The sequence below is a fragment of the Rhinolophus sinicus genome, chromosome 18, assembly GCF_057876585.1.
Source record: "Rhinolophus sinicus isolate RSI-liver-muscle chromosome 18, RSI-T2T, whole genome shotgun sequence".
Taxonomy (NCBI): Eukaryota; Metazoa; Chordata; class Mammalia; order Chiroptera; family Rhinolophidae; genus Rhinolophus; species Rhinolophus sinicus.
In genome coordinates, this window is record NC_142518.1 from 77320471 (window position 1) to 77334652 (window position 14182).

Here is a 14182-nt window from a genome sequence, read left to right on the forward strand (position 1 = left end):
CCACCGGGCCGGCCCTCTGAAATATTTTAAGATATATACACAGCCATTTTTATTTCCAGATAGTCCATTAACAGTTGTTATTTTACGTAGAGATTGAATGTCAACTTTGGCTTGGGGACTGTTGCATAGACCTGATCCTTGGAAAAACTGCGATGATGGTGACATTTTTCTTCAGTGCCTGCAATCTTTTTTTTTTTTTTTTTTTTCCTTGTTGGTGTTCCCTCCCCAGTCTTCTCCAAGTCCACTTCTTCCATATCTTTTCACTTGCTTGGCCTCATATGAAAACCTGATCTCAGTAAGAGATTGGACTAAGTTACACCTAGTCATAAGTAATCTAGCTAACAGCTGAAAACATTTGCATTCTAACTGGGAACAAGGTCTTAAGGTGAGGGATGACAGTGGGAGGATGTCTATAAATCTGAGATTTTATGCTAAATTTTATGTGCGTTTGCTCATAAGTGCATTTTTCTTGTCCATATTCATCAGATTATCAAAGCAATTGCAAAACCCCAAAAAGGTTAAGGGTGGCCTTAAGATAAATAAACGGAATACAAATAGTGATATTTGAAACTGCAACTCCATAATTGTAGACCCTGTGAGAACAAGGACTGCATGTGTCTTGTTGATCTGTCACCTATTGCATCCCCAGTGCTAAGAACAGAGTGTGTAGTAGTCTCTCCATAAATATTGGTTAAATTTATTCATTTATCCATCAAGAGATATTTATTGTTAAGTGAAGGGATGGAAGAGTAAAGGACACCAGCCAGCCACCAGATGGGCACAAGTATTCTTTGTGTATTAGGCCCTTCCTGTCTCTCACATAGTTGGTCCTGTTTCTGTTTGAGTTACCCAAGATAGAGTTTCCATGACAATTTCTGATGTTCCTGATGCACATCCAGGACAGGTGAAATTGGGATGCAGAACAGCAGCCCAGACATCTGCCCTGTCTGGTTGCCTTTTAGTACAGGGAAAGAAAACCCACTGCCCTTCATTTGTCCTCTTCCCATTCCCACCTACATATTTTTCAGTTACCAAAATCATTACCAGGCAGCAGCAAGCATGAAAGGCTGCTGCTGCAGTTGGAAGCAGAGTCTGCTGCTCAGCAGATATCTGCCAAAGTACAGTGGTACCTCGGTTTTCGAACATAATCCGTTCCAGAAGACCAAGTTCTGAAACGTTCAAAAATAGCCGACAACTAGGCCTCAGGATCTTGCACTCAGCGGAAGCCACGTGACATGTTCGACTTCTGAGTCATGTTCGAAAACCAAAGCATTTACTTCTGGGTTTCCATCATTCATAAACCGAAATGTTCGTCAATGGAGACATTTGAAAACCGAGGTACTACTGTATACCCTCAGCATTTTGAGGCAAGGAGCTTTCATCCCTAGCAGATGCGGCAGACAGCTTGGTGACTACGAGTGAGCATTGATGCAGGACAGATGAATCCATTTCTGTGTCAGACCACCAGGGGTAGGGCCAGGCCATGCCCAGGCAGGATGCAGAGGTCTGAAGAGTCAGCCTTTGGCGCCCCCTGCAGCCTTTGCAGAGAGAATGCTCCTCCTCCCTCTCATGAAAGTGAAGGATGACTACTCCATTTGTTGGTGCAGATGTAACTTCAAGAGAGGCTTTCAGCATGCAAGAGCTGTCTGGGAAGGAACAGGGCTGAGTGGTCTTAAGATAGGATGTGTAAATTGAATGAGGAGTGCTTGTCATGCAAATGAGCTTGGTAGCTCTGAACTTTTTACCTTCTGTGAGTGGTGATCTCAGGTGGGTTGTCTGATTGTTCATTTGGGAAGGCTGGGAGTATTTGGGGCAGGGCTGAGAAGAAACCTGAAGTTTGACGTCTGGTGGGCACACTAAAAAGAAAAGGAGAGCTAGTGGATGTGTGTGTGTTGCGGGGGAGGGGGAGGGGATCTCAGCACAGGGAAGGAAAGAAGGTGTACTGGGGACCTGGGAGTGAAGTGCATATCAGGTGCTTTTTGGCCTCAATGTAAGTATATATGTGATAAATAGAGTGGTTCTGTGTGTGGGTCATGGGGTTTGACTACCTCAATTCAAATTGAGACTCTACCACTCCCTAGCATATGACTTTATCAGTAAACTGGGATGATATAGTGCATTATACTAGTTTTTCTCCTTTATCCCTGGTTCTTTCTCAGTCCCTTTGGTCAATCTATCCTGTTTTTCCAACTTCTACACATTAAAGTGCCGCAGGCCTCATTTTTGGGCCTGTCATGCAGGGTGGCATGTGGGGCCTCTAGTCCCACTCCCCGCATAAGAACGCAGGATATGGTGAGGCCAAACAGGAACACCCACGGAACCATAGATAGGGGAGTCATACCACTATGGTCTCGCTGGTGGCGGGGTTGGAGACACAGAGAGCAGGATCCACAGGATCTGCAGCCTGCCGTACGCTTCTCAGCCAGCCAACCAGCCTCACTTGCTAGCTGCAATCTGCCCTGCTAATTGCAATCCGCGCTTGCTAGCTCAGCCACCATCTTCTTGCTAGCCCCCATTTTCTGCTAGTGTAGCCACTGCAGTTATATTAGTGGCCAATGGCTCACTGATTACAGCTGACAGCCAACTAGCCACAGCTGATGGCCATCCAATCACAGCTGATGGCCATCTACTTGAGTGAGCATCTTTCCACGTGAGGGCGAGAGCCTGGAAACTGCACTCCTGGCTCTGTCCCCACCAGGCCTTTTCTTTTTTCTATCAATACTCTCTCCCTTAGTGATCTCATCTAGTCCTTCCAAATCCCTAGCTCCACCCTAGACCTATCCTCTAGACCTGTAGACCACTGCCTATTCAATATCTCCACTCAGATGTCTGACAGGCATTTCCAACACTAGATGTCTAAAATTCAAATCTGGATTTTTGCACCCCTCACCTCCCTCAGCCTACTCCTTCCCCACTCTTCCCCAACTCAGTAAGGAGTAACTTCAACCTTCCAGTTACTCAGGCCCAAAGTCTTGGTGTCATCCTTGACTCCTCTCTTTTGCTCAAACCCCTACATCTGATGCATTGGCAGATTGGATCTATCTTCAAAATATATGTAGAATCTGACCACTTCTCATCACATCCATCATGACCACCCTAGTCTAAGCCACCTGTCGTGCGGGAGACCCTGCTCGCTGCGCCATTTGTCGTGCGGGAGACCCTGCTCGCTGCGCCATTTGTCGTGCGCGGAGACCTTCTCGCCGCGCCATCTTTCAGGCGGGGCGGCCTGCGGGGTCTTTGCTCCCGCTCCCCACATAAGAACGCAGGATATGGTGAGGCCGAAAAGGAACACCCACGGAGCCATAGGTAGGGGAGTCATACCACTATGGTCTCAGTGGAGGCTGGGCCCACCGGACGCCGACCTGCCGTCCGCTTTTCCGCCAACCGACCGACCGACGACTCTCCTCCACTCTCTCCTCTGTTCCTCTCTCTCGGCTCTCTTCAGCTCTCTTCTTCCACTCTCTTCGGCTCTGCTCGGCTCTGCTCGGCTCCTCGGCAATCCTCGGCAATCCTTCGTAGCCGCAGCAGTTATACCAGCGGCCAATCGGCTAACCGGCCACAGCCGACGGCCAATCAGCCACAGCCGACAGCCATTCACCACCCGAGCCAGTACCCCTTCACGTGAGGCTGAGAGCTTGTAAACTACTCTCTGGGGCTCTGTCCCCACACCACCATTAGCTCTTGTCTCGTTAATGCAGTGGTCTCATAATTTGTCTTTCTATCTTTGCCCCTGCACCATTTTCATCTTTTCTCAATCAGCCACAACAATCTTATTAAAATGCAAGTTAGATCATATATTCCTTTGCTCAAAAGCCTCCCATGGCTCCCCATTTCACTTAAGAGTAGAAGCCAAAATCTTTACAAAGGTCTGTCATCCCCTACACCATCTTCCCCTCATTCCCGTTACCTCTTTGACCTCATCTTTTACTTCTCTCCCCTTTGTTTACCCCACTTCAGTCACATTGGCCTTCCCAAAGCTGAAATAAATGTGTTGACATAGCTGAGCTGTTATCTAGAGGCTCTGGAGAAGAATCTACTTTAAAGTTCATTTCCATTGGCAGAATTAATTTCCTGGTGGTAGTAGGACTGAGGCCCCCACTTCCTTGCAGGCTGTCAGCTGGGGGCCACTCTCATGTCCTAGAGGCTGCCCACATTCTTTTAGTTAACTAATTTTTATTTTTATGTAAAGGGAGTTTTACATTAATTATGCATGTAGCTCTCTCCATCTTCAAGCCAGCAATGGCACATCAAATCCTCCTTGTGCTCTGAACCTCTCACATTCTCTTCAGCTACTAGCTGGAGAAAACTCTGCGTTTAAAGGACTCATGTGATTAGATTAGGCCCACCTGGATAATCTCCTTGGTTAGTAACCTTAATTACATCTGCAAATTCCCTTTTGCCATGTAATGCAACATAATCACTAGCGTACTATCTCATCATATTCACAGTCCTAATGATTAGTGTGGGAAATCTTGGGGGAGCATTTTAGAATTTTGCCTATCACAATGATATTCAGACTATTTAAGAAACTGACCAGAATGTATGCCAGCAATAGTACTGGAGCAGGGGCGTGGAAAATACCTGCTGTTCCAGGTGTTACCCTTTATTTGTTGGAGTGTGGGATGGTCTGGGAGTGTCCCAGAGGGAACAGCTGGAGTGGCAACTATTGTAAGGGTAACAGTATATTTTGCAAGACTTAACAATCTAGTTTACTTTTCTTTTTTTCTTTGTTTCCTTCCCCTCCTCCCTGATTCCATTGCTTTGTTTTCCCAAGGTTATATACATACCTTGTTCATCTGGTTAATCACTGGAACATGGACTTAAACTGTTTCAGCCCTTAGGCCTCTAGACACCGATAACCAGGCTGCCAACTCCCTTGCAATGTTCCACCAGATGACACATGAATCGACCCTATGACTGGGTCTGAGATAACATCTTGGAATGAACCGGACCTTAGCATGCGTTTTTCCAGACGTCAGCACCCAGGAATTGCCTAACTCCTCTTTTCCTTTTTTCTGCCTCTTCTTACATGCCTATAAAACTTTCTGGCTGTTCTAGGGATGTGGAAGATGGATTTTGAGACAGGAGTCTACCATCTTCCCTGAATGCTGGCATTTTGAATAAACCACCTTTTTCTTTCCACTATCCCTTGTCTCTCGGACTTTGGCTTTTGTGTGGCAAGCAGCCAAACCTGCATTTTTCAGTAACACTATTTGCCATCTATTTCAATATTTTAACAACTGGGTGCCATAACAGTGCATAGCAATTGGTTATCTGACTGGTTAGAGGGGTTACAAATCATGGTGTAGTATTTGAAGTGCTGCCTTCTTCTCTGTACTTTGAGAGGCTGAGGTTGGTCCCAGATGACTGGGGATGGTAGGGAGACCACCTCCCCTCCTTGGCACTTCAGTGGTGTACAGCAGCCCCTTCCAGCCTTGCCTGCTGTCTTTACAGTTCTGAATCTGTTCTAATGAATGTCGTCATCTGCATGACTATTTTCTGCAGTGGGAGAGTCCACCCATCATCTGAGCCACCAAACATTGCCACCCCAAGGGAGACAACAATCCTATGTATTTGGGCTCTCCCTAAGCCATCCAGCAGATATGGCTCAGTGAGGCAAGTGCTATTTACTTACTCTCAGTGTTAGAGTGAATACTCCACAGCAGCCAAAGAAACTGAAGGTTCTTATTAACTTGTTGAATGAGGCTGTATCACAGATCATCATGAGCCCCATGTTTTGGGAGATCCAATCTCAGGAGACAGAAAAGCCCCTCACAGGTGAGCTGGGGGTAGGAATAGGGCGTAAGGTCAATTAACTTTGTGGGACTGCTCTGTCTCACACACTAATATTTTTATGTGGGTGAATTTGATTAAAATGGCATCAAGGGCAGCTTCACTTGATGCCATTGATGGAACTGGGAACATAAACATCAGGAACAGCAGTAACAAGGTGGATGTGTGAATGAAGTGTTACAAAGGAAAATAAGCATCTTGAGGGAGGTATAAATCACTAATTACAAACAATAATGATATACAATATGGTCAGCTTCACCTGCTAATACTGGTTGAGACCACAGAGCACAGGCCTGGAGTGATCTCTGCTACCCCATGTCTTGAGGCTGACTCTTTCCACTACTGCAGTAGAACCTTCTGGAATAGAAATATGAATTGTCATATATCCACTCCACGAGCAATTCTGCATTCTGCAAAGATCATTGAGAAAGAGCTCAGCCCTTCAAGAGATTGCTATTAACTGGTATTCTTGAGGCTTTTCCTAGAATGTACACTGAACAGATTCACAGTGCAGCACATTGACTACTGAGTCTCTACTTAGACTCGGTTGGCCTGTGATACCTTTTCAAGTAGGAGAGATTTGCCTTTAGTAGCTTTTCTTCCTGTAACCTTTCCCCCATATCAGGACCATTCTAAAAATTGCATTTACTATTGAAGTAGAGATGTGGGAAATCTACTTGCTGGTCTTTACTACTTAAACAGTTTCAGTTATTTTTGGAATCACGTTGCCCAATATCAGGATTGCACTGGATCCAGCTCTAATGGTAAAGATACATTACCAGAGGATCCTAAGGCAGTGGGTAGTATTCAGAATGGTTGGCCATGACTCCAGATATGTGAGATTGTATAGGTCCATTAGGCCATCTCCCCACAACCCCACCACCACCCCAACCCCCAGCTGTCTCCTAAGCCAAGATGTTTTCCTCAGGTGTGGTAGTAAGTGACATTAAAACACAATTTACTATTAGCATGTGGTGACAAGAGAGCTGGAGTAGATGATTTCCACCCTCCCTAGCAAAATGTCACTGTGTCACTGAGCTCAATGGGAGACACTACAACCCTGCATTAAGTAACAAGAAAATGTCTCCCTTTTTCACTGCCATTAGGAACAATCAGCTGTAAGGCATTCAGGGAGAAAAATGCCTCAGCATGACTATTGCAATCTTGGCAAGAATAGGGTGTTAGTATGGTAGGGATAGGGTTGGAAAATAAACCCCTGAGATTCTATGCCTGCCCCTCTTACAGAGACAGACTAGGAGTGAGCATAGATCATTTCAGAGTTCTTGATCTAGTTGGGTTTGAACAATTGAGAAACAGAGAGATAGAAAGAGGAAGAGAGAGAGAAATTGAACTCTATTCCATTTCAAAAGCAACAGATGGACAGAATTTCAGAGCTAGAAAGAACATTGTGAGTCTATCCTGCTCATCTATAGACACCCATACTCACAGGATATTAGAGCTGGCAGGGATATTAAAGACCACTGAGTCAGACCTACAGATGGCCAACAGGTACATGAAAAGATGCTCAACATCACTAATCATCAGTGAAATACAAATTAAGACCACAATGAGATACCACCTCACACCTGTCAGAATGGCTATTATAAAAAATGTAGGCAATAACAAGTATTGGTGAAGATGTGGAGAAAAGGGAACTCTTTTGCACTGTTGGTGGGAATGTAAATTGGTACAGCCACTATGGAAAGCAGTAAGGAGGTTCCTCAAAAAATTAAAAATAGCAATCATACCAGAAGCAATCATTCTTCTGGGTATATATCTGAAGGAAATGAAATTACTGTCTTGAAGTGGTATCTGCACTCCTATGCTGCATTATTCACAATAGTCAAGATATGGAAGCAACCTAACTGTCCATTGATGGATGAGTGGATAAAGAAAATGTGGTGTGTACACACACACACACACACACACACACAGAGTGGAATATTATGCAGTCATGAGAAAGAAGGAGATCCTGCCATTTGTGATAACGTGATGAAACTGTAGGGCATTATGCTAAGTGAAATAGTGCTAAGTAAAATAAGTCAGAGAAAGACAAATACTGTATGATTTCACTTATACATGGAATCTAAAAAAGAGCTGAACTCATAGAAACAGAGACTAGAATGGTGGTTGTCATGGTCTAAGAGTTGGGTGAAATGGGGAGATAGTTAGAAGATGAATACATTCTGGGGATCTAATGTACAACATGGTGAATGTAGTTAACAATATTGTATTGTATACTTCAAAGTTATTAGGAGAGTAGATCTTAAATGTTCTCACCACAAAAAAAGGTAACTTATATGAGGTGATGGATGTGTTAACTAATCTTATGGTAATCATTTTGCACAATATATATGTATCAAATCACCACATTGTACATCTTAAACTTACACATTGTTATAGAGTCATGCATCACTCAACAATGGGGATATGTTCTGAGAAATATGTCATTAGGCAATTTTGTCAATGTGCAAACATCATAGAGTTCACTTACACAGACCTAGATGATATATAGCCTACTACACACCTAGGCTATAGGGTACAGCCTATTGCTCCTTGGCTATAAACATGTACAGCATGGTAGTGTACTGAATACTGTAGGCAATTGTTACACAATGGTAAGTATTTGTGTATCTAAAGATATCTAAACAGAAAAGATACAGTAAAATATGGTATAAAAACATAAAACATGGTGTACCTGTATATGTCATTTACCATCAATGGAGCTTGCAGGACTGAAAGTTGCTCTGGGTGTTAGTGAGTGAGTGCTTAGTGAATGTGAAGGCCTAGGACATTACTGTACACTACTGTAGGCTTTATAAACACTGTCCCACAAGTCCTCCCCTGTTTCCTTCTGACAGGGTCACAAATAGAACATCAAAGCTGTCAATGCTGCTCCATGAAAAGGTATGTGGGCTGGACTGGTTGGAAATATTGAGGAGAAATTGGCTGAGTAAGGCATAGATCAGCATTATAGTGACTTTCCAGAGGGAGTGGAAGGTGGTCTGAAGATCACTAGGAAGAAATCAAGATGGAGAGAAAAAGGAACATAGGGATTGTCATGACAATGTGCTATTGGCCACTGCATGTTGGAGCAGTGGTCAGATTAAGAAACCTTGTGGTATTCATTTTAAAAAGAAGTTGTTTCAGACAATAGTTTAGTGGTTACCAGAGGGTAACGGGGTTGGGGGGTGGGAGATGAGGGTAAGGGGGATCAAATATATGGTGATGGAAGGAGAACTGACTCTGGGTGGTGAACACACAATGGGATTTTTTTTTTAAATTCACAATGGGATTTATAGATGATGTAATACAGAATTGTACATCTGAAATCTATGTAATTTTACTAACAATTCTCACCCCAATAAATAAAAAAAAAGGTATTTAACATGGAGAGGGTGTAGAACTGGGGACGCAATAGTTTGACTTTGGAAATTTGTTTGTACTTCTATTGGCCCTATTGGGGACAAAGAGCACTCTCTGGCATTAAATTGATGGAAGAAATAAAACTTATCTTTGTTTTATATCATTAGAACCTGAAAGTATTCCCAAAGTACAGGGACAGGCTGGCTCCACACTAGCACAGAAAGATTTTGTGGAAGTGACAGTGGCACCTAATACTTGTTAAGGTAGCTCCTGTGGACCTATGTCCTTGTACAGAATCTTACGTCCTCAACAGAGAATTTACAGCAATGCACTCTGAAGTACATTAAGCTAGATCTGGGAGGGCTATAATGGCCTTTAAGTATGTAATATGGGGGGACAGGCTCCTCTGTGTTGAAACAGTTCAGTGGCTGACTGATGGGGATGTAATCTGTGTTGTCAAAACTGAGGTGCTGTGAGTGAGGGGGAATCTACTGCCAAATCCCACAGATACTGCTCCCATCAGAGAAAAAAAAAATTCCTCCCGAACCACATATCCTTCTATTTCTTGCAGGAAATTCAGTTCCATTATAATCCGGTGGGACCACCATTGTGGCACATTGCTGACCATTGTGTTGTTATTATGTGGCTCATGACTGTATGTCAAATATATCTCAGTACAGCTGGGGAAAAAAGACCATCCATCCCAGCCCTTTCAATTTTTGGATGAAGAAACTGAGGCCCCAAAGGGAAAGTTACTCAAGGTCATGCAGTTATAAACAACAGAACCAGGCTAGAGTCCCTGGTCTTTTAACTCCTAATATATTTTTTCACTGTACTTCCTTCCCTTCTCCCCCACCTAAGCACTTGATATCTTAAGCATCATAGTAGTTAATTTTATATCCTGGTTTTTTAAACTCTCCAATGAAAGAAATTCTACAAATCTACTTAGGAGAATATATTTTTTTGGTATTTATAGTTAGGAAATTCTTCCATATATATCTGAAAAGTCTCCTGCTGCAACATAAAATCATTCCTCTTTGATATATTCTTAAGTTGAAACGGATCACAGATGTTCACTATCACCAATAATATTTATGAAGTATGGGCCATATGTATACATATGTGTGTGTGTACAGGTATACCTCAGATATTGTGGGTTTGGTTCCAGACCACCACAATAAAGTGGGTGTTTCCATAAAGGGAGTTGTAATCTTTTTGCTGGTGGAGGATCCTGCCTCCAATTTGGAAAAATAGCAACATCTGTGAAGCGCAACAAAGTGAAGCACAATAAAACAAGATATGCCTACACACACATGCGCACGCGTGCGTAACCGGTAATTAAGCTTCTTTTCTAGAGGCTAAAGGACTCTTTAGTAGCAAACCAAATCTGAGAAATAGCACCTGTCGTGCAGGGAGGCCTGCAGGGTCTCTGCTCCCGCTCCCCATACAAGAACACAGGATATGGTGAGGCCAAAAAGGAACACCCACGGAGCCATAGGTAGGGGAGTCATACCACTATATTCTCTCTGGCGGCCCTATACTCTCACTGGAGGCTGGATCCACACTGTCCGCAAACCGTCATCCACGCTTGCCAGCCCAGCCGCCATCTTCTTGCTAGCCCCCATTCTCCTCTCTCCCTCCCTGCTGGCGTAGCCACAGCAGTTATATTAGTGGCCAATGGCTCACTGGTTACAACTGATGGCCAACTAGCCACAGCTGATGGCCATGCAATCACAGTTGGCCATTTACTACCTGAGCCAGCACCTGTCTATGTGAGGCCGAGAGCCTGGAAACTACTTTCTGGGGCTCTGCCCCCACATTCCACCCCTACAGGCTCTCGCCTCACAATCTACGCGACAAGCGTCTTCCGCGAGGGGACCTGTGCGAGGAGCCTGGGGGTGAATGCAATATCCTGGACACAGCCAGCCTCTCTGGGCACAGCCAGGGTTTCTCAGGGCACCACCAGTGCTTCTGGGCACGGCCAGACTTCCTGGACTTCTTAGGGTACCACCTGTCTTCCCGGACACAGCCAGGGTTTCTCAGGGCACCACCAGTACTTCTGGGCACGGCCAGACTTCCTGGACTTCTTAGGGTACCACCTGTCTTCCCGGACACAGCCAGTGTTTCTCAGGGCACCACCAGTACTTCTGGGCACGGCCAGACTTCCTGGACTTCTTAGGGTACCACCAGTCTCCCCGGGCACAGCTAGGATTTCTCAGGGCACTGCCACTCTCTCTGGGAACAGCCCGACTTCCTGAGCACAGCCAGGGTATCTTCAGGGCTCAGCCAGACTTCCTGGACTCAGCCAGGGCTCTCAGGGCACTGCCACTCTCTCTGGAAACAGCCCGACTTCCTGAGCACAGCCAGGGTATCTTCAGGGCTCAGCCAGACTTCCTGGACTCAGCCAGGGCTCTCAGGGCACTGCCACTCTCTCTGGGATACAGCCACACTTCCTGGGCTCGGCCAGGGCTCTCAGGGCACTGCCACTCTCTCTGGGATACAGCCCGACTTCCTGGGCACAGCCAGGGCATCTTCAGGGCACAGCCAGACTTCCTGGACTCAGCCAGGGCTCTCAGGGCACTGCCACTCTCTCTGTGCCTCTCAGGGTACCCTGCTGGAACAACAGCGACTCACAGTCAAGGTGCTTACATATTCTCAATGGCGGCCAGTCAAGACACAAAAGCAAATATCCCCCAGTTCCACTACATGGTGGTGTGTTCCCAAACAAACAATCAAGCTGTCCATTAAATTAGGGATGGAAGGCAATTCCCCATAGTCCATAGTCATTCGCCAGGGCTGTCCTGGGAGTGAGGGACGACCGTGACCTCACCCTCATCTCCCATGGAGGACTCAGCAAGCGTTACCTCCTGGGACTATAAGTCCTGCATCCGAGCTGCCTGAGCAGGAACTTCCCCGGCCCACAGGGCTGCAACGTCCTTTGCTGTCTCCGGCCTGTGCTGGTTGGGGAACCGTCCACATCTTTCCACCTCTCCACGGGGCTCCATCTCTGCAGCAGCTTCATGGCTTTTCCTGTGCTGGTGGGAGAACCATCCATGTCTTCCCACCCCTCCATGGGGGTCCAACTCTCCGGCAGCTGCTCCTGGTCTTCCACAGACTGAGTATTCATACACACAAACTGCTCCACCGTCCTTTGGAGAGCTTTGGCCGGCACCATACCCTGCTCGCTGCGCCATTTGTCGTGCGGGAGACCCTGCTCGGTCTCTGCTCCCGCTCCCCATATAAGAACACAGGATATGGTGAGGCCAAAAAGGAACACCCACGGAGCCATAGGTAGGGGAGTCATACCACTATATTCTCTCTGGCGGCACTATACTCTCACTGGAGGCTGGATCCACACTGTCTGCAAACCGCCATCCACGCTTGCCAGCCCAGCCGCCATCTTCTTGCTAGCCCCCATTCTTTCTCTCTTCTCTCTCCCTCTCTCTGCTAGCATAGCCACAGCAGTTATATTAGTGGCCAATGGCTCACTGGTTACAGCTGACGGCCAACTAGCCACAGCTGATGGCCATGCAATCACAGTTGGCCATTTACTACCTGAGCCAGCACCTGTCTATGTGAGGCCGAGAGCCTGGAAACTACTTTCTGGGGCTCTGCCCCCACAGCACCTATGAAGGAAGATAAGACTCAGGTCTTTTCATTCTGTGCCTTCTATGCTACAGCAACACTTTGAGCAACAGACAGACCCATGGGGGTGATCTAACATCCAAATTCACTGATACCTAACTAAATAGAACCTCAGATAGCCAGAACACCTACCTTTGTTAATACTCTACTTGTAGGAATGACAGGCAGATCATAAGAAAATAAGCTAAGGTTAGATATTTACTCCAGCATCAAAAAAAAAAAAAAAAAAAAGGCAGGGTCCGGACTGATCCCATATCCTATACCTTTGCCATTTCCACTTTAGAGTAATAAATATCGCTGATCCAAAAGGTAATGTGATGGTCAAAAGATATTCAGCAATGGACTCTACTTCAGATTGTCTCATAGTGAAGTACAGTTACTCATATATCCTTGATAAAAACATAGTCACTCTGTCTGAAAAGGTTGTCCTTGTCAATGGAGTGCTCATTTTGGGGAAGGAGATAATTTCTGCGAAGAGGGAGATATGGCTCTCCTGCCTAGATCAGCTCAATCTCTCCTGGAGATTAGTGGGGTGACATGTAGCCAAACTGTGCTCATACCTCCTGAGCTTTTCTTACTAAGTCAAGAAAATGGTTTCAGAGATTTAAAAATATTTTTAACAAGAAACTGGAAAATTTTATTAAGTAGAATATCTTTCTCTAGATTACTAAGATTCAATGGAGTAAGAGTCCAAACTGAGTTGCCTTGGAAAGAAATAATTCAATCTAACTACTGATAAAGTTAATGCAAAATAATTGAGTCAGACTGCTTCATTGAGTTTTCGATGGGCTCCATGCCAACAATGACTCCTCCTGAAGCCACCCTTGTAAAGGTAACCACCCTGGTAAAGCAAAGCTACTCACGGCAATAAGCTGGTAGGAGTTGTTCATCATGGCAATCAGCATGTTCAGCAGCACTACCAGGGAGATGACATTGTACGTCCCAAACATGGTAGCTCCCACAAACTCTGTGAACTCGTGTCTGGCTTTCACATTGGTGACATAGAGATTTAAAAGGCCAAATACAGACCAGAAGAGTGACTGAAGGGTTTCAAATAGCCTAAAGAGATAAAGAGCAGGTTAGTTAATTGTCTAGGAAGAGCAAGGAGAGAAAAATGTTAGGTGATCTGCTTAATGGGGGGTTGCCATAATTGCATCCAAACAGGTAGACCAATATCATGTATTTTGGTCTCTCCCCCAACCCAAACAAGCCACGTCACTTTATTTGTTGGTTCCCACTTCTATTTCTTATGCTTTGCCTTTCAACCTGTAATACCATCTTCCTCTTCTCAGTCTAACAGAGCCTGTAATATTCTAAGACTTATTTTAAGGGCTATTTCCTCCACCAAACTTTCTCTTTCATCTTCAGACCATGTAAT

General features: G+C 45.2%; 1 protein-coding gene across 2 annotated transcripts in view; it reads right to left on the reverse strand.

The window, feature by feature from the left end:
• The window catches only part of TRPC5 (transient receptor potential cation channel subfamily C member 5), a 330530-nt gene that overhangs the window by 34321 nt on the left and 282027 nt on the right, over positions 1 to 14182 (reverse strand). For both annotated transcript variants that reach the window (XM_074323867.2, XM_074323866.2), the window contains one exon: positions 13668 to 13863. In XM_074323867.2, coding sequence (XP_074179968.1) covers positions 13668 to 13863 — 196 coding nt within the window. The remainder of the gene's footprint in view (positions 1 to 13667; positions 13864 to 14182) is intronic.